Source organism: Bombina bombina, chromosome 5 (assembly GCF_027579735.1).
Source record: "Bombina bombina isolate aBomBom1 chromosome 5, aBomBom1.pri, whole genome shotgun sequence".
Classification (NCBI taxonomy): domain Eukaryota; kingdom Metazoa; phylum Chordata; class Amphibia; order Anura; family Bombinatoridae; genus Bombina; species Bombina bombina.
Window position 1 is genome coordinate 988,905,426 of NC_069503.1, and position 25,229 is coordinate 988,930,654.

The following is a 25,229-nucleotide window of genomic DNA, read 5'->3' on the forward strand; positions in this document are numbered from 1 at the left end:
TGTTTTTTGGTACGGGCCAATTCAGAATAGCTGAGACCTTGTCATCCTCCATCTGTATGCCGGTAGGTGATATACGGTATCCTAAGAACTTTATTTCTTGTGTATGGAAAGTACACTTTTCCAGCTTTACATATAAGGAGTTATCTCTTAATCTTTTTAGAACTAAAGTCACATGTTTGATGTGTTCGTGGAGATTTGCGGAGTATATGAGGATGTCATCCAGATAGATGACCAAAAAAAATCTAAGTAATCCTTGAAAATATCGTTAATGAAATATTGAAAAGTGGCTGGTGCATTACATAAGCCAAAAGGCATGACTGTGTACTCAAATAAGCCGTATCTAGTACGAAAAGCGGTTAGCCACTCATGTCCTTGCTTAATACGTACCAAGTTGTAGGCACCTCTAAGATCAAGTTTAGTATAAATGGAGGCGCCACGGAGTCTATCAATTAGCTGTGGAATTAAGGGTAAAGGATAACGGTTCTTTATAGTACGTTTATTCAATTCCCTATAATCTATTATGGGTCTTAGGGACTGATCTTTATTTTTAACGAAGAAGATGCCTGCCCCTGCAGGCGAGGTGGAAGGGCGGATAAAGCCCTTCTGTAAATTCTCATTGATATAGCTTTTGTGTTCTAGTTCTGGGTCTGATAAAGGGAATATATGACCGTAGGGAATATCAACCCCGGGTAGTAAATCAATAGGGCAGTCATATACCCTATGGGGAGGTAAGTTGGAAGATTCTTTTTTGTCAAAACATCAGAGAATGATGAATATTCATGAGGGTATGGAGTAGCTGTATCAAAAAGAATCTGTTCCTGATGGAGACAAGTATCAGCACAGTAGGTGGAGTTAAATACTACCTGTGCCGAGGACCAGGTTATATTTGGATCATGCTGTTTGAACCAGGTGATGCCTAAAATGATTGGGAACATAGGGGAAGGTATGACATCAAAACTCAAAAATTCAGTATGTTGATTGTGAGTTGTAACCCGTAATGGGATAGTATGGTACCTAATAGGCCCTGAGGCAATCTCCTTCCCATCAACAAAACGAAGGACACTGGGGATGTTTTTTGTGACAAGTGGTATTTTATTTTTAACAACAAACTGGTGATCTATATAATTGTGACTTGCTCCGGAGTCTAGGATTGCCTCAGAGTGGAGTCTGTGATGTTCCCACTGTAATAGAACAGGAAGAGTACAATGATTATGGTGAGCTTGTTTAGCAGAAAAACAAAACTGTGTGGGTAGTTGCTCACCCTTCCTTCGTTGGAGCTGAAGGCAATCCTTTACAGAATGGTCTAAACCCCCGCAGTACATACAGAGGTCCAGGGTCTTCCTCCTTAGTTTCTCCTGAGGTGTGAGGGGTCCTCTAATAAAACCCAGGTCCATTGGAGTCTCGGCAGCCCTAGTTGGAGGCCTATGTGAGGGAGTAATACTTGCGCTTTGTTTTGGACTAGTGTCGTGGTGGGTTCTTTCAGAGCGTCTCTCCCTGATACGCCTATCTAGAATAATACTGATGTCAATGAGGTTATCTAGGGTGTCTGGGAGTGGTTGTCTTGCTAACTCATCTTTTAGGCTTTCTGAAAGACCTAGCCTAAATTGATTCCTGAGTGAGAGGTCATTCCATTGTGTGTCTGGGGACCATTTCTTGAATTCTGCTATGTAATCCTCCACTGGCCGTTTGTTTTGGCGCAGGGAACGCATAGCAGTCTCAGCTGATAACTGCTTGTATGGGTCGTCATATAATTGCCCCATTGCTTTGAAGAATTGGTCTAAGGAGTTGAGTATGGGATCGTTGGATTCGAAAAATAAATTCGCCCATATACGGGGTTCACCACGTAGGTAGGATATGGTAGTCAAAACCTTTAAGTGGTCAGTAGTATAGGTCTTAGGCTTCAGTTGGAAGTAAAGAAGGCATGAGTTCCTAAACTCTCTAAACTCACTTCTAATACCACTGAATGGTTGTGGAGGGTTTGGTTGTGGTTCATGTAGAGTTTGAGTTGTTTTCATAGTATCTAATCGCTCATTAATGTATAATTTTAATGAGGTGTTCTCTGCCTGTAGTGCAGTTAACCCCTTAGAGAGGTTTTCAACTGTTAGTGTAAGAGCCTCTACATGTGATACTAGGGCTGCTGGGTCCATGTTAAACAGGCTTGGAAATTACTGTCAGGGTTTATATAACTCTGTATTTCCCTGTAAGTCAAAATGGGTAATGTTAGCGTAAGGACCACAACTGCAGCCTAGTGGTTTTGTTTTAAGTGTATATGGCAAACTGCAACCTGTAAATGGACGCAACAAGGTTACAGTGAGCCAATGCACTTAAGTTTTGATGTTAGGTTCTACAGTACAAATGGCTGAGATAACTGAACATTCTGCCCAACTCAGTATTTGTCCTGTTCACCTGGTTAGGTATGATATCATTTCCAATCTGTATACAAGTTTGGCGTGTGACGTCACCGCTACCTCCGGGAGAGCAAGGAGCTACAACAGTAGTGCAGCAGAGTTGTAAGCTTGTAGCGAAGTGAGGCTGTCAAAGATACAGCGTGAGTAGCAATTTCCAAGCAGTGAATGCTTGATGTAGAGCTCTTTTATAGATTTATCAAAAGGAGGTGTCAGAGCCATAAGTGAAGAGGGCTGTAGTTGAATTGCTTAGTTAAGAGAAGTAGGCAGACACAATAAATATGACAGATATTAAGTTGTTATCTTGGAAAGTTTTGTTTTTGGTTGCTATTTCTTCTGCTAGAAGAGTTTCTGAGTTATCTGCTCTGCAGTGTTCTCCGCCCTATCTGGTGTTCCATGCAGATAAGGTTGTTTTGCGTACTAAGCCTGGTTTTCTTCCAAAGGTTGTTTCTAACAAAAATATTAACCAGGAGATAGTTGTTCCTTCTTTGTGTCCGAATCCAGTTTCAAAGAAGGAACGTTTGTTACACAATTTAGACGTAGTCCGTGCTCTAAAATTCTATTTAGAAGCTACAAAAGAGTTCAGACAAACTTCTCTGTTTGTCGTCTATTCTGGTAAAAGGAGAGGTCAAAAAGCGACTTCTACCTCTCTTTCTTTTTGGCTTAAAAGCATCATCCGATTGGCTTACGAGACTGCCGGACGGCAACCTCCAAAAAGAATCACAGCTCACTCCACTAGGGCTGTGGCTTCCACATGGGCCTTCAAGAACGAGGCTTCTATTGATCAGATATGTAAGGCAGCGACTTGGTCTTCGCTGCACACTTTTGCCAAATTTTACAAATTTGATACTTTTGCTTCTTCAGAGGCTATTTTTGGGAGAAAGGTTTTGCAAGCCGTGGTGCCTTCTGTTTAGGTAACCTGATTTGCTCCCTCCCTTCATCCGTGTCCTAAAGCTTTGGTATTGGTTCCCACAAGTAAGGATGACGCCGTGGACCGGACACACCAATGTTGGAGAAAACAGAATTTATGCTTACCTGATAAATTACTTTCTCCAACGGTGTGTCCGGTCCACGGCCCGCCCTGGTTTTTTAATCAGGTTTGATGAATTATTTTCTCTAACTACAGTCACCACGGCACCCTATAGTTTCTCCTGTTTTTTTTTCCTCCTGTCCGTCGGTCGAATGACTGGGGTGGGCGGAGCCTAGGAGGGACTATATGGACAGCTTTGCTGGGACTCTTTGCCATTTCCTGTTGGGGAAGAGATATTCCCACAAGTAAGGATGACGCCGTGGACCGGACACACCGTTGGAGAAAGTAATTTATCAGGTAAGCATAAATTCTGTTTTCAATGAAGATTTTTCTGACAGAGGTCAGAAAGTTAAAGATTCTGAATACATGTCGAACCATTCAGTCCAATCCTCGTCCGTCAGTGGCTCAGTTCATGGAGGTAATCGGATTGATGGTGGCGGCAATGGACATTGTACCGTTTTCATCTTAGGCCTCAGCAATTGAGCATGCTCAGGCAGTGGAATGGAGATTATACAGATCTGTCTCCTCTAATATATCTAGATCAGGAGACAAGGGATTCTCTTCTATGGTGGTTGTCTCTGGATCATCTGTCCCAGGGGACATGCTTCTGCAGACCCTCATGGGTGATAGTGACAAAGGATGCCAGCCTGTTAGGTTGGGGAGCAGTTTGGAACTCCCTAAGGGCTCAGAGTGTATGGAATTTGGCGGAGTCTCTACTTCCCATCAATATTCTAGAGTTGAGAGCATTATTCAATGCTCTTCGGGCTTGGCCTCAGTTGGCTTTGGCCAAATTCATCAGATTTCAGTCGGACAACATAACGACGGTAGCTTACATCAATCATCGGAGAGGAACAAGGAGTTCCTTAGCAATGATAGAAGTAGCCAAGATAATACAGTGGGCGGAGTCTCACTCTTGTCATCTGTCGGCGATCTACATCCCAGGGGTGGAAAACTGGGAGGCAGATTTTCTGAGTAGGCAGACATTTCATCCGGTGGAATGTGAACTCCATCCGGAGATATTTTCCAACCTGATTCTCAGATGGGGCAGGCCGGAGTTGGATCTCATGGCGTCTCATCAGAATGCCAAGCTTCCAAGATACGGGTCCAGGTCCAGGGATCCCCGGGCGGAGCTGATAGATGCCCTGGCAGTGCCTTGGTCTTTCTGCCTAGCTTATGTATTCCCTCCGTTTGCTCTCCTTCCCAGGGTGATTGCTCGAGTCAAACAGGAGAGGGCGTCTGTAATCCTCAACGCCCCTGCGTGGCCTCGCAGGATTTGGTATGCGGATCTGGTGGGCATGTCATCTCAGCCACCGTGGAAGCTACCATTGAGGAAAGACCTTCTCATTCAAGGTCCCTTCCTTCATCCGAATCTAGTTTCTCTGCAGCTGACTGCCTGGAGATTGAACGCTTAATTTTATCTAAGCAAGGTTTTTCTGATTCGGTTATAGATACTTTAATTCAGGCACGTAAGCCTGTTACTAGGAAGATTTACCATAAGATATGGCGTAAATATCTTTATTGGTGTGATTCCAGGGGTTACTTATGGAGTAGGGTTCGGATTCCCAGGATTTTGTCTTTTCTCCAAGAAGGATTGGAAAAGGGGATGTCAGCAAGTTCCTTAAGGGGACAGATTTTCTGCTTTATCTATTTTGTTACACAAGCGTCTGGCAGGTGTTCCAGATGTGCAATCTTTTTGTCAGGCTCTGACTAGAATCAGGCCTGTATTTAGACCTTTTGCTCCTCCTTGGAGTTTAGATTTAGTTCTTAGAGTTCTTCAAGGGGTTCCTTTTGAACCTATGCATGCCATAGATATCAAGTTATTATCTTGGAAGGTTTTATTTCTGGTTGCTATTTCCTCTGCTCGAAGAGTATCTGAGCTTTCGGCATTGCAATTTTATTCTCATCTTATTTTCAATTCGAATAAGGTGGTGTTACGTACTAAACCTGGTTTTCTTCCTAAAGTTGTTTCAAACAAGAATATCAATCAGGAGATTGCTGTTCCTTCCTTGTGTCCTAATCCTTCTTCTAAGAAGGAACGTCTGTTACATAAAGTTTTACTTACAAGCGACTAAGGATTTTCGACAATCTTCTTCTTTGTTTGTTATTTTTTCAGGGAAACGTAGGGGTTAGAAAGCTACGGCTACCTCGCTTTCTTTTTGGCTGAAAAGTATCATCCGTTTTGCTTATGAGACTGCTGGACAGCAGCCTCCTGAATGAATTACGGCCCATTCCACTAGGGCTGTGGCTTCCTCATGGGCATTCAAAAATGATGCTTCTGTTGAACAGATTTGCAAAGCTGCAACTTGGTCATCTCTTCACACTTTTTCCAAATTTTACAAATTTGATACTTTTGCCTCAGCTGAGGCTGCTTTTGGGAGAAAGGTTCTTCAAGCAGTGGTGCCTTCCGTTTAGGTTCCCTGTCTTGTCCCTCCCTTTTCATCCGTGTACTATAGCTTTGGTATTGTATCCCACAAGTAAGGATGAAATCCTTGGACTCATCGTATCTTAAAAGAAAAGAAAATGTATGCTTACCTGATAAATGTATTTCTTTTTGGATACGATGAGTCCACGGCCCGCGCTTCTTTTCTAAGACAGGTCTTTGTTTTTGTTAAACTTTAGTCACCTCTGCACCTTGGCTTTTCCTTTCTCTTCCTAACTTCGTTCGAATGACTGGAGTGGGAGGAAAGGGGAGGAGCTATATATACAGCTCTGCTGTGGTGCTTTTTGCCTCCTCCTGCTGACCAGGAAGCGATATCCCACAAGTAAGGATGAAATCCGTGGACTCATCGTATCCAAAAAGAAATAAATTTATCAGGTAAGCATAAATTTTCTTTTTAAAGCAATTAAAAAAAAAAATTTAGTTGACTGTCCCTTTGATGTTTACTTCTTTCTCTCTTTATCCTTTGTTGAGACATAGTTCCTTTCCATGAGAGCATATCTAGACAAGGCTCAGGAGTGTGCAAAATTGAGCACTAAATTGAAGCTGTGTTTGCAACATTGTTTTTAACAATGAATATCATTCTTAAGCCAAGCTCACATTCCTAAACCTATCTCAGTATGCTGTCAAGGAAAGGAGCTAAGTTTTAACAAATTATACCAAGAGTTAACTTTGATAACAGAAGTAAATTGGAAAGTTATTTTTAAAATTGCACACTCTACATGAATCAATAAAGTTTTATTGTGATTTCTGTGTCCCTTTAAGGAAAGTTAAACCTTGCTACAACATGTAAAGCAATAAGCCAACAAGTAGTTGTTTCAAGTTGGGTCCTCATGTTTAGAACATGAACAAACTCTCAGATGAGTGCCCACTGCATCATTTAGTGCCATTAGGTCGTAATCATATGTTATAGAGAAAAGGGCTGTGCCATATTGCTGTCATAAAATGTATCTTGCCTGTGTATGAAGTGTCTAATTTACAGTAGACAGGAGAACTAACAAATCATTACCCCCACACAGTGCCTGGCATGAGTACAAGACTTGCAGAACACAGGCTTCATGTGCTGGAAAAATGCTCAAATGGACACAAGTCACATTAGATGGGTATGTTTATTTTTGTATTGATGTTTAGTTACAGAATGAATGGCTGAATTGTGGCATATATGAAGAAGATCTGGCACAGCATTGATGCCTTGCAGGGACAGGACGGTGGCTGGATGATGTTTGGGGGAGCCTACTCTGGCACAGTGATGCCTTGCAGGGACTTTGCATTGATATCTGGTACAGCAGCTACTGATGAAGGCGTGTTCTGAATTCCATTAGTGTCCCAGCCCCTCGCTGTGTGCTTTGATGATGCAGCACTGTGATTTCTCTTACATGCTGGAGCTGCACTGAAACTCCTGTGAAAGTTTTCCAGCCCTGATGTGAGCTGATTTCTCCTGACTCCTCTAGACTGATGGTTGGTACTTGGGTTTTGTGCCCAGAACTGGGGCTGGTTCTATCCCTTCTTACCCTCACCAACATGCTGCTGCTCAATGCCCCTATCTGCCAGTCCCAGACTCCTCCACTGCCATTCAAACAACTAATAAGGGAAAATGGTCAGTTTAATCTACATACACAAGAGGCACCTAAAACCAGCCCAAGTCTCCCCAGGACAAAGGGACAACCTTTGGGAGATCATTGGACACATATCTCCAGAAAGGGAAGAACTTCACTAGCATCCAGGACAATGCTGCCAAACACACACACCCAACGGCTTCTGTGCAACAACAAGAGGGCCTGCTTGTACAGAACTAAAGCTGCACCGTGGGATTCTTTTACTTTCTCACCACCTTACAGCACTTCAGTTCATCCTATTTTACCATTACACCACTCATCCTCTGCTACCCTATTAATACCTATCCCAGAACATACAGGTGCCAAGCCTTCCTTCAATCTCATGCCATCTGTTACCCCTATTCTAACTTCAAAACTCCCCACTGTAACATCCATGCAAATGACTGACACATCCTCCGTTCCTATTAAACCCACAGATTTAGTAACCACCACTTCCCGTGCTTTATTTGCTCCCATTAATGCACCTCACTCTTTTTTCCAACCTCCCCCTGCCCTCACCAATCTTCCATTAGCTTCTGCCCCCCACAGATATCCTCGCTCCCTGCTGCCCACTGCCTTCTCCTCCTCTTATACTGTGCGAGTCCCTGATGGGGGTGTTCTTGGGGAGACCGTTTTCACAGTCCCAGACAGGAGATACAGAGCCAAATGGTTTGAGATGAGCTGGCCATCCAACCCCCCAGTGAGGATAGAGAGTGGTTCTGGACGAGTGTATTTGACCCACAAGCTGCAGGGAGGACAGACAGAGGTGCAGGTCAAAGTGCACAGCCTGGAACAAGGTGAGAGTATGTGCTCCAATAATTTAAATCTATCATTAACAGCCATTTATTCTACATTTACTTGTTTTATCCAAGAGTATGATGTAGAATTATGAGAACATATCAACTCAGTTGTCATATATATATATATTCTGTAAAAGTAATTTGTAATTTATAACGTATCAATTACTCGACAATAGGTCAATCTGTTGTTCTACACAAATATTAAATGTAAATGGATTACATTTAGTTGTTACCTCTTCACTCCTGCTGGAAAACAATTCAGTCAAGGTGTTGCACTTTTAAAAATACTTTTAAAAACTATATCTTAATATTTTATTGGTTTAATAGCATTTCAGGATCAGTTGTTCTAGCTGATCTTCAAACCCAGTATGTGTTCAGTTTAAAGGGACAGTCTACTTAAATATGTTTATTGTTTAAAAAGATAGATAATCCCTTTATTACCTATTCCCCAGTTTTGCATAACCAACATGGTTATATTAATATACTTTTTACCTCTGTGATTACCTTGTATATAAGCTTCTGCAGACTGCCCCCTTATCTCAGTTCTTTTGACAGACTTTGATTTTATCCAATTAGTGCTGACTCATAAATAACTCCACGGAGTGAGCACAATGGTATCTAAATTACACAAATTAACTAGCACTGTCTAGCTGTGAAAACCTGTCAAAATGCACTGAGATAAGAGGCGGCCTTCAAGGGCTTAGAAATTGGCATATAAGCCTACCTAGGTTTAGCTTTCAACAAAGAATGCCAAGAAAAACAAAAGAAAGCAAATTTGATGATAAAAGTAAATTGGAAAGTTTTTTAAAACTGCATGCCCTATCGGAATCATGAAAGTTTAATTTATTATTATTATCATTGATTATTTGTAGAGCGCCAAAAGATTCCACAGCGCTAATTTGGACTAGACTGTCTCTTTAATTAAGTATTTAAAGGGATATTAAACCCCAAAATTTTATTTTATGATTCAGATAGAACATACAATTTTAAGCAACCTTCCAATTTACTTCTATTATCAAATTTGCTTCATTCTCTTGTTATCCATTGCTGAAGGAACAGCATTGCATTACTGGCAACTAGCTGAACACATCTAGTTAGCCAATCACAAGAGACAAATGTGTGCAGGCACCAATTATGTGCGTATTCATTTTTTAACTAGGGATACTAAGAGAACGAAGCACATTTGAAAATAGAAGTGAATTTAAAAGTGTCTTAAAATGACATGCTCTATCTGATTCATCCAAGTTTATTTTTACTTTCCTATCCCTTTAATAAAATATTGCATATACATTATCCAAGTATTAAGCTGTATGAAATTTTATGAAATGCAGTAGATTTAAGTTTATTTATCCATCTCTCACATTTTCCCTGTATACCTAGCAGGACCAAAAATACTTTCTGGCTCAAACTATTTTGGATCTACTATATCCCCAGAATAGTTTGCAATTCAACATTTGCAATCTATTTTCTGCAATATAATCATTTTTTTTTAAATCAAATTATATAATACAAATTTGATTTACAAACCATTCTGGGTTATAGAGCTGAGATGCAAATAGAATTGTGAGACACCTAATATTTCACTAACGTGATACTGAAAAAGTAAAAACCTGTTAGAACTAGCATCATATCTAAACATCAGATATTTTTAAAAAGGCTAAAAATTGAGCATTGTATTATGAATATTAACTCTTTAAATACTTATTTTTGTTTCTTTCTATGCATTAAAGGGACATTAAACACTTTGAGATATTAATATAAACTGTTTAATTGTATGTACTAAAGCAAATTTCAATATACTGTCATTATTTATTGTGTTTCCCTTTCCTGTAATTGAGTTCTTAATTCCTGTTAAAAGTGGAAGTGGAGACACAGTTGTAATCCACTCAGTGATTGGTTGCACACTGTTGCAAGCCGTTTATAACTGTCCTAATTGGCCTTAGCAGAAAATGAAACCTTATTTACAATATGGCGGCTACTGCTTTATGGACATTAGAATGTTACCCTTATTTTTTCAATATTTAAACAACTAATATCATTTAAAGAATACATGTATATATTATTCTCAGGCTAATATTTACTCTGAATACTGTACATGATTCTATCAATGATTTATTTAGTATTTAATGTCCCTTTCATATTTACCGTTAGAAACTACATTTTCAATTTAAAAGATAATTAATGCTGACTATAAAATGTCCAAAATCAGCTGGAAAAGTTTTTTTTTCTAATGGACTGGAATACCAGCTTTGAATTCTTTTCATGCAACAAATACATTAAAAATGTTTGTGATAGGTGAGGTTTCAAATGGATTGAACAGTGTTGAATTTGAAAACCCATGTTAGGCACTTTGCATAGGAAATCTTAAAGATGGAAATGGAAGCATTATTTAAACGCACAATGAGCAGCTCATGAAACCAATACTGTTGGTTATATGCCACTTCTTAAAGGGACATAAAACCCACATTTTTTCTTTCTTTCATGATTTAGAAAGATTATGCAATTTCCAATTTACATCTATTATCTAATTTGCTTCATTCTCTTGATATAATTTGTTGAAAAGCATACCTAAATAGGCTCAGTAGCTGCTGATTAGTGGTTGCACATAGATGCCTCGTGTGATTGGCTCACCCATGTGCATTGCTATTTCTTCAACAAAGTATATCTAAAGAATGAAGTGAATTAGATAATAGAAGTAAACTGGAATGTTGTTTAAAATAGTATTCTCTATCTGAATAATGAAAGATTTTGTTGTGGGTTTCATGTCCCTTTAACATGTCCCTTAAAGGGAAGCAAAGCCTTACAATAAGCTTAAACGTAGTTTCAAGTTGATCTTCATGAACTAACTTTAGTAAGTCACATGAAGACAAGTCTCATTAACCCATTCATACCTGGCTAACAGAGAACATTGTTTACTTCCTTCTTCTTTCTAGCTCTCCCTTTCCTAGCTCATAAAAGCCCAACATTTTTCTTTCATGATTCAGACAGAACAAACCATTTTAAACAATTTTCCAATTTACTCTTTTACTAGATTAGCTTCATTTTCTTGGTATCCTTTGTTGAAAATGCAGGAATACATTATGGAGAACTAGCTGAACACATCAAGTGAGACAATAACAACAGGTAAATAAATATATGCAGCCACCAATCAGCAGCTAGCTTCTAGTAGTGCATTGCTGCTCTTTAGCTTATCTAGGTATGATTTTCAACAAAGGATAGCAAGGAAACCAAGCAAATTATATAATAGAAGTACATTGGAAAGGTGTTTAAAATTGTATGCACTATCTGAATCATGAAAATAAATGTTTGGGTTTTATGTCTCTTTAATAAATATTTAATATAATTCATACTTTGAGCAGTGATTAACCACTTTGCTAGACTTACATAAAGCAGTGCTTCGCTCCTTCCTGCTAATAGATAATTAACTTGATTTATTTGATGGCTAACTACGAATGGGGTTCTTAGCAAGTTACATTACCTGCACTAACATATAATCTGAGCCTATACTAGGCTTTTTATAGTAGTCGACCAAATACTTCTGGAACAGAAACAAGGAGGTACAATTAAAATAAACAAAACTAACAACATTGTCTTCATGGCATTTAGGACCTGAGAGGCTCAAGGTGAAGTCAATACAATATTTGGCCATTCATGGATGGGGTTGTGCACCTGTGTTTGTGGTTTCTATAGTCTTATGTATTCGTCTCTGACTCTGTCCCTCGGACACCCTGATGTCATCCTGTAAGGTATGATTTAGTATAAGCTAGATGTATTGTGTAGTGGAGCTGTTAGTACAAGCAGCTAAAGTAAAAAAAATACAATTCAACAAACAGGGTTATAATCTATAGAGGTCTCAGTTGAAAGAGGGCCCATACCTCAAGGGGTCCATCAGGACTCTGCAATCAGTAGTGGCATCACTCCACTTGCATAGATAACCCCTCCATGTTCCCCCTGCAAACCAAGCTCACAGTTTAAGGAAAGTGTATGGTTTTACCTTTACAGTATGGTGGCAGGGTTTCCAAGATGGCTGCCATGGTAATGCTATACAGAAAAAAAAACTATTTGTACAGGGTTGTGCATATCCTTTGGCACAGACTAACCATGGAGGAATGATGACTCACATTTATATAGAACACATATCTCAGCTTCTGCTGATTTCAAACAGAAAGGGTGCTATTGAAATGGTGTGGGGGGGGGGGGGGCACAGCCTTTGCCCTGGGGCCCGGCAAGGTCTAGTTATACACCTGTCACCAAATACACTTGCTACACCAATGTCATACACATCATAGGCAGGATAGACACTTGCTGAATGTAGTGAGATGCTTTGCAAGGTTACTAGAATAATGGTTGTGTGGCTAATGGAGATGGTCATTTTGATGCTCTACAGTATTTAGTAACACTAGCAGAGCTCTGCACCGCCCCACTTGTTGCAGGGCTAGTGCTGGTCTTGGGTTCCACTAACTCTTTTGTCTAATTTTATTTATTTATTAATATCACAACACATTTTATCTGCCCCTTCTCAAACATCAACTGTTATAAATATGTTGTGCTGTAACAAATGCTGGTTCTAGCATCATTGCATATAATAAAAATTGTCTGCACAGCCACTTTACAATAAGCTCCCTCCATGTGTGAATTATTTGTTATTTATGTATCTTTACTACAGTGTCTACTGTAGAAGTGTGCTATGATCACACAGTGTGGGGCATTGTTTTAATGACAATATATTGACAGCATCACTGCCCCTAGGGACTGTCCTTTAGTATTGGAGCTGAAGGTCACATCTGATATTTCTTGGTACTATATGAAGCTTACTGGAGGGCACAGTTAGATTTGCATTTCAGAAAAAAAAGATAAATTAAAAAAAAAAACAAGGGCTTTTAATAAAGTTTAACCCCTTTCGGAGAGCGCTTTAAAACTAGCACTTTTCTGGGGAGGATTAAGTCACCTTTTTCAGAGTAGCTTTAAAAGAAAGCTTAGTTTACATGCAAAACAAATAGTTCAGTCTTTTTTTTGCATTTGAATTTAGTGCATCAAAAAATAAGTCAGCAGCATGAACAAGTTTCAGGGTCAGGCAATCGCCATGGGTTTACTTTAAAGGGACACTCGGGTAAAATTTAATTTTAATGATTCAGATATAGCATGTAATTTTAAACAACTTTCCAATTTACTTCCATTTACAAAAATGTGCACAGTCTTTTATATTTACACTTTTTGAGTCACCAGCTCCTACTGAGCATGTGCAAGAATTCACAGACTATACGTATATGCATTTGTGATTGGCTGATTGCTATCACATGGTACAGGGGGAATGGAAATATACATAAGTTTTAAATTTGTTAGAAAAAATCTACTACTCATTTGAAATTCTATTGTATTGTCTTGTTATCTTGTATTTGTTGATTATGCAAATCTACTGTGTTTACTGGTCCTTTAACACTTTTGCTGCTGAGTCATTTTCACACCCCTGTGCTAGTGGTGTTTTAGTTGTTTGGCCTTCATTGCATTTACACATACATTTTAGCTTTTTTTTTTTTTTTCTTTTCTTGGCAATAAAAATTATACAAATTATACTTTGTTTTTTGTTTTTAGCAGACCAGGCAGTTTAAAAAAATAAATAGCTTAAGTATGCAGAAATATCATAATATGAGAAGACACCACCATATTTAAATGCAAATAACAAATGAATTTTCTATGGTGTATATATCAGCATGGGAGTCATTATTTCCTAAATATTTAAAAAAAACTCATTTTATTGTCCCACTTTTAGCATCGGTTCACATTCCCAAAACGACAGCATTTAGGCTTTTATTCTTCTATTGTTCAATTAAAATGAACAATTAAAAAAATCAGAAGAGAATATTTATTATTATTTCTGTCACTATGTCCCATTTTGCAATGTATGCAGAAAATTAGTAGGTATAAAATGTTTAACCATACAAAAATTAAATACATTTAAAATTACACACAATCCTGATTTTCCATAGGGGTGGCTTAAAGTGTTGGTAAACTCTTCCCTTTATAAAAACAGATTGTGAACGTTAGTGATATTGTAGATGGACTTTACTTCATCAGTTGTAATGAAGAATGCGCTATAACTACTTTTTGATGTAGATATAAAATTCAAATACCCCACACTCCACTGCCCACTTCAAAAGTCAATTTTTCTGTGAGCTAACAGTTTGAATTGTCCTCCAATCTGCACTCTAGCTACAACAAAAGTGCCTTAAGGGGAGAGTGCTGATTGGACAACAGTTTAAACCGTTAACTCACAGAAAATGTACTTTTGTAGTGGTGCAGCAAAGTGTAGGGTATTTGAATTTCATATATATATATTTTTATAAAGGGGACAGTTTACCATCACTTTAACCTATTCTGACACTGTATACATGTTCCTACCCATGTTCAAGTTCACACAGCATAGCAAAAGATATTCAAAATAAAACAAGAAAACATAGTTGTACCATTGTCATCCTACAGTATATGAATTTTCACAAAATAAGTTATTTTTACATTCTTCCAGTTTTCCCTTTTTTTAAACTTAATCTTACACTTTTTTTTATTAGTTGAGACAAACATGAATCTATGAGCCCTAACATCAAGTAGCACAGCAAAATGACTCTAGCACTTACTGCCAGGTTTTCATGTTTACTGTGGTGATCACTTCATAGCTATAAGGACATGAAAACCCCATTATGTAACCTTCTTCAAATGGAGGAGGGGGTCTTATTGTATATTATAGTGATGGGTAATAAAGCGCTCTTAAAAAGTGACAGAACCCTCAAACAGAACCAAAGTTTAGAGGTATTTGCTGACTTCCATATAATTAACATACCAAAGACAAACACAGGACCACTCATTTGAAAGAGCAGCAAGTTTATGTATGTATTAATTTCCTAAAATATGGAGAGTCCACAACGTCATCAATAACTAGTGGAAATATCACTCCTGGTCAGCAGGAGGAGACAAAGAGCACCACAGCAAAGCTGTTAAGTATCACTCCCCTCCCCACAATCCCCAGTCATTCTCTTTGTCAATGGAGGAGGTGAAGTTTTGGTGTCTGAAGAAAATTGAATTTCTTTTCCTTGCAAGCAAGATTTTTTGGGTATAGCTGTAGTCCACGTCAATCTCTGCAGTAGAGTAGTGGTAGTTTTAAAGCCGTTAGGAACTTGTGAGGTGGGCCTTGCTGCATTTTCCAAACATTTTGCTGCCCTAGTATAGAAAGTCAGAATAGGTTTACTCTGTTCTTTCTTTTTCTCTTGTTAAGTGTGTTCAGTCCACGGGTCATCCATTACTTATGGGATATATTCTCCTTCCCAACAGGAAGTTGCAAGAGGATCACCCAAGCAGAGCTGCTATATAGCTCCTCCCCTCACATGTCATATCCAGTCATTCTCTTGCAAGTCTCAACATAGAAGGAGGTCCGCGAGAGGAGTGGTGTTTTATACTTAATTTATTTCTTCAATCAAAAGTTTGTTATTTTTAAATGGCACCGGAGTGTGCTGTTTTTCTCTCAGGCAGTATTTAGAAGAAGAATCTGCCTGCGTTTTCGAAGATCTTAGCAGGCGTAACTAAGATCCACTGGCTGTTCTCGACATTCTGAGGAGTGGGGTAACTTCAGAACATGGGAATAGCATGCGGGGTCCCCCGCAAATGAGGTATGTGCAGTACAATATTTTCTGGGAATGGAATTGACTAAGAAAATACTGCTGTTACCCGTATGATGTAAGTACAGCCTTAAATGCAGTAGTAGTGACTGGTATCAGGCTGATAAATGTATGCACAGTAGAGTTATTTTCTAGGGACTAGAATTTGACTGAGAAAATACTGTTAATACTGAAATAATGCTTAAGCCTTATCTGCAGTGGTAGCGACTGGTTGCAGGCTTAGTGATAACTTTGCATGACATTTAAAGAAGTTTATTTTCAAAACGTTTACTGGCATGTTATTCGTTTTGTGAGGTACTTTGGTGATAAATCCTTTTGGGCATGAATTTTTTCTCTTTTTTTCCACATGGCTAACGTATATTTCTGCATAGAAACCGTTATATCAGGTCTCCCACTGTTGTAAATGAGCGGGAGGGGCCTCTTTTTGCGCCTTGTTGCGCAGTTAAAATTCTTGCACAGTCTTCCTGCTTCTTCCTCCTTGATCCAGGACGTCTCTAGAGAGCTCAGGGGTCTTCAAAATTCGTTTTTGAGGGAGGTAATCAGTCACAGCAGACCTGTGACAGTGTGTTAGACTGTGATAAAAACGTTTAATATTAATTTGATATCCGTTTTTTTGGGTACTGAGGGGTTAATGATCCTGTTGCTAATGGGTGCAATCCTCTGCTAATTAATACATTTAAAGAATTGTTGACTATAACTGAATTAGTTCTTTGTTACTCAACATGGTTTTATATTACAGCCTCTTGCATGCATTGCGCCTGTCACTGCTGCAGTGGCATTCTGGTTTGAGTCTCTGGAAGAGGCAATTCGCACAGCACCATTGGATGAGTCGCTGAGCAAGATTAGAACCCTTAAGCTGGCTAATGCGTTTGTTTTGGATGCCGTAGTGCATTTAACCAAACTTACGGCTAAAAATTCCGGATTCGCCATACAGGCGCTCAGAGCACTTTGGCTTAAATCCTGGTCAGCAGATGTAACTTCTAAGTCTAAATTACTAAACATTCCTTTCAAAGGGCAGACCTTATTCGGGCCTGAAGGAAATTATTGCTGACATTACTGGAGGTAAGGGCCACACCGTTCCTCAGGACAGGGCCAAATCGAAGGCCAAACAGTCTAATTTTCGTGCCTTTCGTAATTTCAAGGCAGGAGCAGCATCAACTTCCTCCGCTCCAAAACAGGAAGGAACTACTGCTCGTTACAGACAGGGTTGGAAAGGCAACCAGTCATGGAACAAGGGCAAGCAGGCCAGAAAGCCTACTTCCGCCCCTAAGACAGCATGAAGTCAGGGCCCCCTTTCCGGAGACGGATCTAGTGGGGGGCAGACACTCTCTCTTCGCCCAGGCTTGGGCAAGAGATGTACAGGATCCCTGGACGTTGGAGATTATATCTCAAGGATACCTTCTGGATTTCAAAACTTCTCCTCCACAAGGGAGGTTTCATCTGTCAAGGTTATCAACAAACCTAGTAAAGAAAGAGGCATTTCTACAATGTGTACAAGACCTCTTAGTGATGGGAGTGATCCACCCAGTTCCGCGGACGGAACAGGGGCAAGGGTTTTATTCAAATCTGTTTGTGGTTCCCAAGAAAGAGGGAACCTTCAGACCAATCTTAGATTTAAAAATCTTAAACAAATTCCTAAGGGTTCCATCGTTCAAGATGGAAACCATTCGGACCATCCTACCCATGATCCAAGAGGGTCAATATATGACCACAGTGGATTTAAAGGATGCCTACCTTCACATACCGATTCACAAAGATCATTATCGGTACCTAAGGTTTTCCTTTCTAGACAGGCATTACCAGTTTGTAGCGCTTCCCTTCGGGTTAGCTACGGCCCCGAGAAGCTCAGTGCATGGAAGTAATCGGCTTAATGGTCGCGGCAATGGACATAGTGCCATTTGCGCGCCTACATCTCAGACCGCTGCAACTATGCATACTAAGTCAATGGAACGGGGATTACTCAGATCTGTCCCCTTTGCTAAATCTGGACCGGGAGACCAGAGATTCTCTTCTCTGGTGGTTGTCACGGGTTCATCTGTCCAAAGGAATGACTTTTCGCAGACCAGATTGGACGATTGTAACAACAGATGCCAGCCTACTAGGCTGGGGAGCAGTCTGGAACTCCCTGAAGGCTCAGGGATCGTGGACTCAGGAGGAGAAACTCCTCCCAATAAACATTCTAGAATTAAGAGCAATATTCAATGCTCTTCTAGCTTGGCCTCAGTTGGCAACACTGAGGTTCATCAGATTTCAGTCGGACAACATCACGACTGTGGCTTACATCAATCATCAAGGGGGAACCAGGAGTTCCCTAGCGATGTTGGAAGTCTCGAAGATAATTCGCTGGGCAGAGTCTCACTCTTGCCACCTGTCAGCGATCTACATCCCAGGCGTGGAGAACTGGGAGGCGGATTTTTTAAGTCGCCAGACTTTTCATCCGGGGGAGTGGGAACTTCACCCAGAGGTATTTGCCCAACTGATTCATCGTTGGGGCAAACCGGATCTGGATCTCATGGCATCTCGCCAGAACGCCAAGCTTCCTTGTTACGGATCCAGGTCCAGGGACCCGGGAGCGGTGCCAGGGACCCGGGAGCGGTGCTGGTAGATGCACTAGCAGCCCCTTGGGTTTTCAACATAGCTTATGTGTTTCCACCTTTTCCGTTGCTACCTCGACTGATTGCCAGGATCAAACAGGAGAGAGCATCAGTGATTCTGATAGCGCCTGCGTGGCCACGCAGGACCTGGTATGCAGACCTAGTGGACATGTCGTCCTGTCCACCATGGTCTCTACCCCTGAGGCAGGACCTTCTAATTCAGGGTCCTTTCAACCATCCAAACCTAATTTCTCTGAGGCTGACTGCTTGGAAATTGAACGCTTGATTCTATCAAAGCGTGGGTTTTCGGATTCGGTTATTGATACATTAATACAGGCTCGGAAACCTGTTACCAGAAAAATTTACCACAAGATATGGCGTAAATATTTATATTGGTGTGAATCCAAGAGTTACTCATGGAGTAAGGTTAGGATTCCTAGGATATTGTCTTTTCTACAAGAGGGTTTAGAAAAGGGCTTATCCGCTAGTTCACTAAAGGGACAGATTTCTGCTCTGTCTATTCTTTTACACAAGCGTCTGGCAGAGAATCCAGACGTCCAGGCTTTTTGTCAGGCTTTGGCTAGGATTAAGCCTGTGTTTAAAGCTGTTGCTCCTCCGTGGAGCTTAAACTTGGTTCTTAAAGTTCTTCAGGGTGTTCCGTTTGAACCCCTTCATTCCATTGATATTAAGCTTTTATCTTGGAAAGTTCTGTTTTTGATGGCTATTTCCTCGGCTTGAAGAGTCTCTGAGCTATCTGCCTTACATTGTGATTCTCCTTATCTGATCTTTCATTCAGACAAGGTAGTCCTGCGTACTAAACCTGGGTTTTTACCTAAGGTTGTTTCTAACAAGAATATCAATCAAGAGATTGTTGTTCCATCCTTATGTCCTAATCCTTCTTCAAAGAAGGAACGTCTTTTGCATAATCTAGACGTGGTCCATGCTCTGAAGTTCTACTTACAGGCAACTAAAGATTTTCAACAAACTTCTTCTCTGTTTGTCGTTTACTCTGGACAGAGGAGAGGTCAAAAGGCTTCGGCTACCTCTCTCTCTTTTTGGCTTCGTAGCATAATACGCTTAGCCTATGAGACTGCTGGACAGCAGCCTCCTGAAAGAATTACAGCTCATTCCACTAGAGCTGTGGCTTCCACCTGGGCCTTTAAGAATGAGGCCTCTGTTGAACAGATTTGCAAGGCTGCAACTTGGTCTTCACTTCAAACTTTTTCCAAATTTTACAAATTTGACACTTTCTCTTCTTCGGAGGCTGTTTTTGGGAGAAAGGTTCTACAGGCAGTGGTTCCTTCTGTTTAATGTTCCTGCCTTGTCCCTCCCATCATCCGTGTACTTTAGCTTTGGTATTGGTATCCCATAAGTAATGGATGACCCGTGGACTGAACACACTTAACAAGAGAAAACATAATTTATGCTTACCTGATAAATTTATTTCTCTTGTAGTGTGTTCAGTCCACGGCCCGCCCTGTCTATTTGAGGCAGGTTCTAAATTTTAAATTATAACTCCAGTCACCACTGCACCCTATAGTTTCTCCTTTCTCGTCTTGTTTCGGTCGAATGACTGGATATGACATGTGAGGGGAGGAGCTATATAGCAGCTCTGCTTGGGTGATCCTCTTGCAACTTCCTGTTGGGAAGGAGAATATATCCCATAAGTAATGGATGACCCGTGGACTGAACACAATACAAGAGAAATAAATTTATCAGGTAAGCATAAATTATGTTTTTCTACAGGTCTCTGTGAGGAGTATGTGTCCTCTCACAGAGACGGCTAGATGCAGGTAAGTGCGCCTTGTCTTCTAGGTATGAAGACTGCACTTAAGAAGACAGTTAGCTATAGAGAGGTCAGCTCTGGGACTCCCTAATATAGTTAATTCTGCAAACATTTATTGGGACTTATTAATCCTTTAGGCTATAGGATTATTATGGGCAGGTGCAGGCATTTTTGTATGCGTGGCTCAGATTATGTAAAAGGGCTGTGTGTGTTTCTACTGGGCACAGTAGTTATTCTAGGCACTCATGAATCTCTCAAAGACAAGTTGTCAGTGATTTCTAGTGTGTCTCAATACGGCTATTGATTGAGCCATTTTTAGGAAGCCGGTCTCATGGAATGAGGGAGACTGTTTGTTTATAAGACAAGTACGGATTTTAGCTAAGGCTCTGTATAATTTAATTTAGACCCTTTTTCCCGGCAGAGGAACGCGCATTTTATGCTATACTGCGCAGTTTCTGTTCAGTGTCAGGTTTGCGGTCACATGACACGCTTCCCGGATGCTCAGAGGAGCGGCGCCATTCCTCTTCTGTCTTCTGTGTCAGTTTGCCACGGCATGCCTGGCTATGTGTAAAAATCCGGTCTTTTGGTCTCCAAGTACATCTAATTTTCTCCTAGTATTGCGTTTAGGCACCTCAGTATATCTGAGGTGTAGAGGTGCTGAAGGAGTTTTAGTTTATTGCGTATATTGCACATATAACGTATCTATAAATTTAAAGTGACAGTGCTTTTTTTTTCTACAAAAACTTTTTTTTTTTTAAATAATTTTTATTGAGGTAAAATGGCAAACAAAAATAAAAACTTCAAAAAGCAATATCATGACAACATGCCCATTTGACAAATATTAAATTTTACAAGGTGAATTGAACAAGCATGTCTTTACATCTGTAGATTCCGGACTTAACTCAATCCGAGTGTATAACTTCAAGCCATGGGCATTACCTCATTTTTACATAAGTGCATGAGAATAGGACTGATAAAACAACTCCAACCATCTAGCTGGGTGTAAGCCTAGCTTCGTTGACCGAAATAAAACCTTGTGCAGGCTTGTGTTTGTCCTTGGAGTATTCAGCTGAACCTTTAACTAAGTAACATAACAATCAAAAATGGTTAAATAAGGGTGGGAATAGGTATTACCCAAAATGGATTCATTTTTCAGGTTATCTCCATTACACCGGGTGATGGTATGGACATGGGGGGTGGGCCTACTCCAGGTACCTATGGTGAAATGGTAATAGTTGGAAGCAGAACTTTTCAGCAAGGCAACAGGGCAGAGAAGTAAAAATAGGGGAACTAAGTAGAAGAGGGGAGGGGGGGGAAAGAGAAGGAGAAGAGATAAAAAAAAAGGGGGGGGGGGAAGAGGGAGAGCCTAGTGGGGGCCTGTCTAGAAGGACAAAAGTCTCATTTCCATTCTGTCTGTAAATATGTTCCTGTGGGAGTAAAGCCTGCACACTCACATGTTACTCTTTTCCCAGGCTTCCCAGGGTATCCAGACCTGACCATGGAGACCCAATTTGCCTCTACAGCTCAAAGAATATTCTTCCATAGAACGGATGTATGTGACGATCTCCCTGACCATGTTAAACCTGACTTGGGAGGATCCAAGCCAGCATCTAGCAATTGCCATTTTTGTGGCCAGGAGAATTATAATACACAGTATTTTTTCTGGCTTGTTCAGTTTACCTAGTCCTAGGTGAAAAAGGGCCGTATCTGGTGTGAGATTGCGAAGCAATCCTAATTGGTCTAGCATTATCCCCACCCTCCTCCACACTCCCTGGACATCCACACAGCTCCACCAGACATGCAGATGCGTACCTCTACATCCACACCCTCTTCAGCACACATCCGGCCTATGAGGGAACATCTTATGTAATTGCTCCGGGACCCTGTGCCAGCGCAACATCAGCTTTACAAATAACTCAAAGAGCGTAACACAATGGATCGCCATTTTAGTGTGTCTGATAGCTGTCTGCCAATCCGCTTCGGGATAAACCTGCCCCAGTTCTCTTTCCCACTCCAGAACCCGAAACTGCTTCACGAAGCCATCCGAGCCTAGGAGCAGCTGATAGTGGATCGTCATGGCTTTTCGGAGAGGTTTACCTACCAGCCACCTTCTCTCCCATTGGGTCAGCTCTCTAGGGTTCAATTTTGGGAATTTCCATGCTATCAACAAGGAGATAAATCTAAAATACTCAAAGTGGTATTTCTTAGGGATATCTATATTTGGCAAGTCAAGAGCTTGCAGAGCCAATCCACGGGGTGAGTAAAGATCCCGAATTTGTTTCACCCCCCAAGCAGTCCACATCTGGAGATGTGAGTCAGGAAGACAGAGCAACAGTGCTCTTATTGAATGCACAGGCGAAGGGTGGGGAGCCACCTGCGGGAGGCCATGAAGGTCCCTCCACATTCTAATACAGGCCCGATAATAGGGTTGTCCACTCCTATAAGAACATCCGAGTGCCTAGGGACCCAGATAAGATCCTCCAGGAGCAGTCCCGAAGGCAGCACGGCCTGTTCCAGTTGTCCCCATCTAGTTTCCTCTGGCGGGACTCCCCAGGCTGTGATATGTGACAGCATAGCTGCTTCATAATATTTACGAATGCTGGGGGCTGCAAGCCCACCGTGTAGGACAGGTTTTTGTAATTGTTGCATTGCAACCCTCGGGGGTTTACCTTGCCAGATAAATCTACTTATTATGGATTGGAGGCGCTTTAGAATATAGTTCGGGACCCTCAATGGGATACACCTGAACAGGTATGTGGCCTTGGGCAGCAAAGTCATTTTGACAGATTGGATCCTCCCAATCCATGAGATCTCATATTTAGCCCATTTTGTGGTGAGGCTTTCAAATTCTCTCACTAGCGGGTCAAAATTAGACCGAATCACCGTTTTCGGATCCGGAGAGAGGATGATCCCCAAATGTTTTATCTACGTTGATGACTAGTCAAATGGATAGGCTTCCTTTAGCTGGGAAAGTTTAGTCGGAGGGAGATTAAGGGCCAAAGCCTCAGTCTTTGTATAATTGAGTTTATAATAAGACATCTCTCCAAACTGCCTTAACCCATCAAAAACCGCCGGGAGGGACACCTCAGGCTCCGACACAAATAAGGTGAGATCGTCTGCAAATAACGCAAGCTTTTGTAAGGAATCGTGGATTAAAAATCCCTTAATCATAGTGTTTTGCCTAATCATGGCAGCCAGGGGCTCAATGGAAAGGACAAAAAATAGGGGGGAAAGCGGGCATCCCTGTCTGGTCCCGTTTTTGATCTCAAAAGGCTCTGAACAGAACCCCTTGCCCCTAATTCTAGCCGACGGGTTGGAGTACAGAGCCATAACCGCTCCTATGAACTGCGCCGGAAGCCCGAAGGCCCTCAAAACCTCCTCCATGTACTCCCACCGTACCCTGTCAAAAGCCTTTTCCGCATCTAGTGACAGGGCAACTAGTGGGAGCCCCAAGGATTTGGCTTCTGCAAATATGTTTAACAAACGACGCGTATTGTCCGAGCCTTGCCTGCCTTGCACGAATCCCACCTGATCCAAGTGTATTAGGGCCGGGAGTTCCCTGCCTAGGCGGTTTGCCAAGATTTTTGAGTATATTTTAACATCCTCGTTTATCAAGGAGATGGGTCTATAACTCTCACAGCGACTAGGATCTTTACCTTTTTTGGGAATGGTCACAATTTCTGCCTCTAGGCATTCTTTAGGGAAACCTCTAGCCTGAAAGGCCGAGTTGAAAACAGAAACCAGAACCGGGCCAACCTCCACACTAAATTTTTTGTAAAAGATAGAAGAGAAGCCATCCGGCCCCGGCGCCTTATTCAGCTTCATTCCCTTAATCACTTGTTGCACCTCAGTGATGGTGAATGGGGCCGATAGTCTCTCCCTCGCCTCTTCAGGTACCCGGGCAAGCCGAGGCCTCCCAAGAAGCGAGCGATGTACTCTCTTGGGAGATTCTGGTATCTCTCCGAAGAAGAGATTTGGTATAGCCTCCGGTAATAGTCCACGAAGGCTTCCCCAATATCTCTGGGTGAGTAGCATCTTTCGCCCCCTTTCTGAATAAAGGCGATTCTGTTAGTGTTTTTTGCCGTAATCTGTTCACTAGGAGGCGGTCCGCTTTATTTCCACTATGATAAAATTTCAATTTCAGGAATCTGAGATTCTTCTGGACCTGCTCCAATTCAAGATTGCGTATCTGGGCTTTGATATTATTATATCCACGTCCTAATATCAGAGGGGGAGACACTCTCCCCAGCCTGTTTCCTCTCTAGGGCCAGCTTACCATAGAGTTGTGCCAATGTTTCAGTTTTCTTTCCTCTGTTTTTATGAGTATCCCTCTCATGTATGCTTTCAGAGCTAGCCAGACCATGGACATTGAGGTTTCCCCATTAATATTGTTCTCAAGGAACTCAGTAATTTCCCTGGACCATTCGGGCAGGAAAATATTCTGGAGCAGATGTTCAGGCAAACGCCATTTCCTTGGCCCCTCATGCGCTCCAGACCCGTCAAGAGTGACCATCACCGCATCATGATCAGACCACATGCAAGGCACTATAGCAGAGCCACGTATCTTTCTTACTGCCCACGGGTCGCAGAAAACATAATCTATCCTGGAGAAGGAGGAGTGTGGAGCAGAATAGAAGGTATGATCGCAAGCGTCTGGATGGAGAGCCCTTTATACGTCATGGAAATCATGCTGCGCTGTCAGTTCCCTAAATTTTTGGAAAAGAAAATCTCTGTTCCTGTCGCTGCCTAGGTTGGCATGTCCTCTTCTATCTTTCTCAGGGTCCCAAAGCATTTTAAAGTCACCCGCCAGGAGGGTATAGCCCTGCTTTATCTTGGCTACTTGGAGGAGTAATTTCCTCATAAAGCTAACCTGGTTAGTGTTTGGTAAGTATGTCGCAACTAGCGTGTATAACAC

General features: G+C 41.3%; 1 protein-coding gene across 1 annotated transcript in view; it reads left to right on the plus strand.

Annotated features, from left to right (window-relative positions):
- Positions 1-7,867: 7,867 nt before the first annotated feature.
- LOC128661686 (neural-cadherin-like) overlaps positions 7,868-25,229 on the plus strand; it is a 488,078-nt gene continuing 470,716 nt past the window's right edge. The window contains 1 exon segment of the mRNA XM_053715912.1: positions 7,868-8,264. Within this exon segment, the coding sequence (XP_053571887.1) occupies positions 7,868-8,264 (397 nt within the window).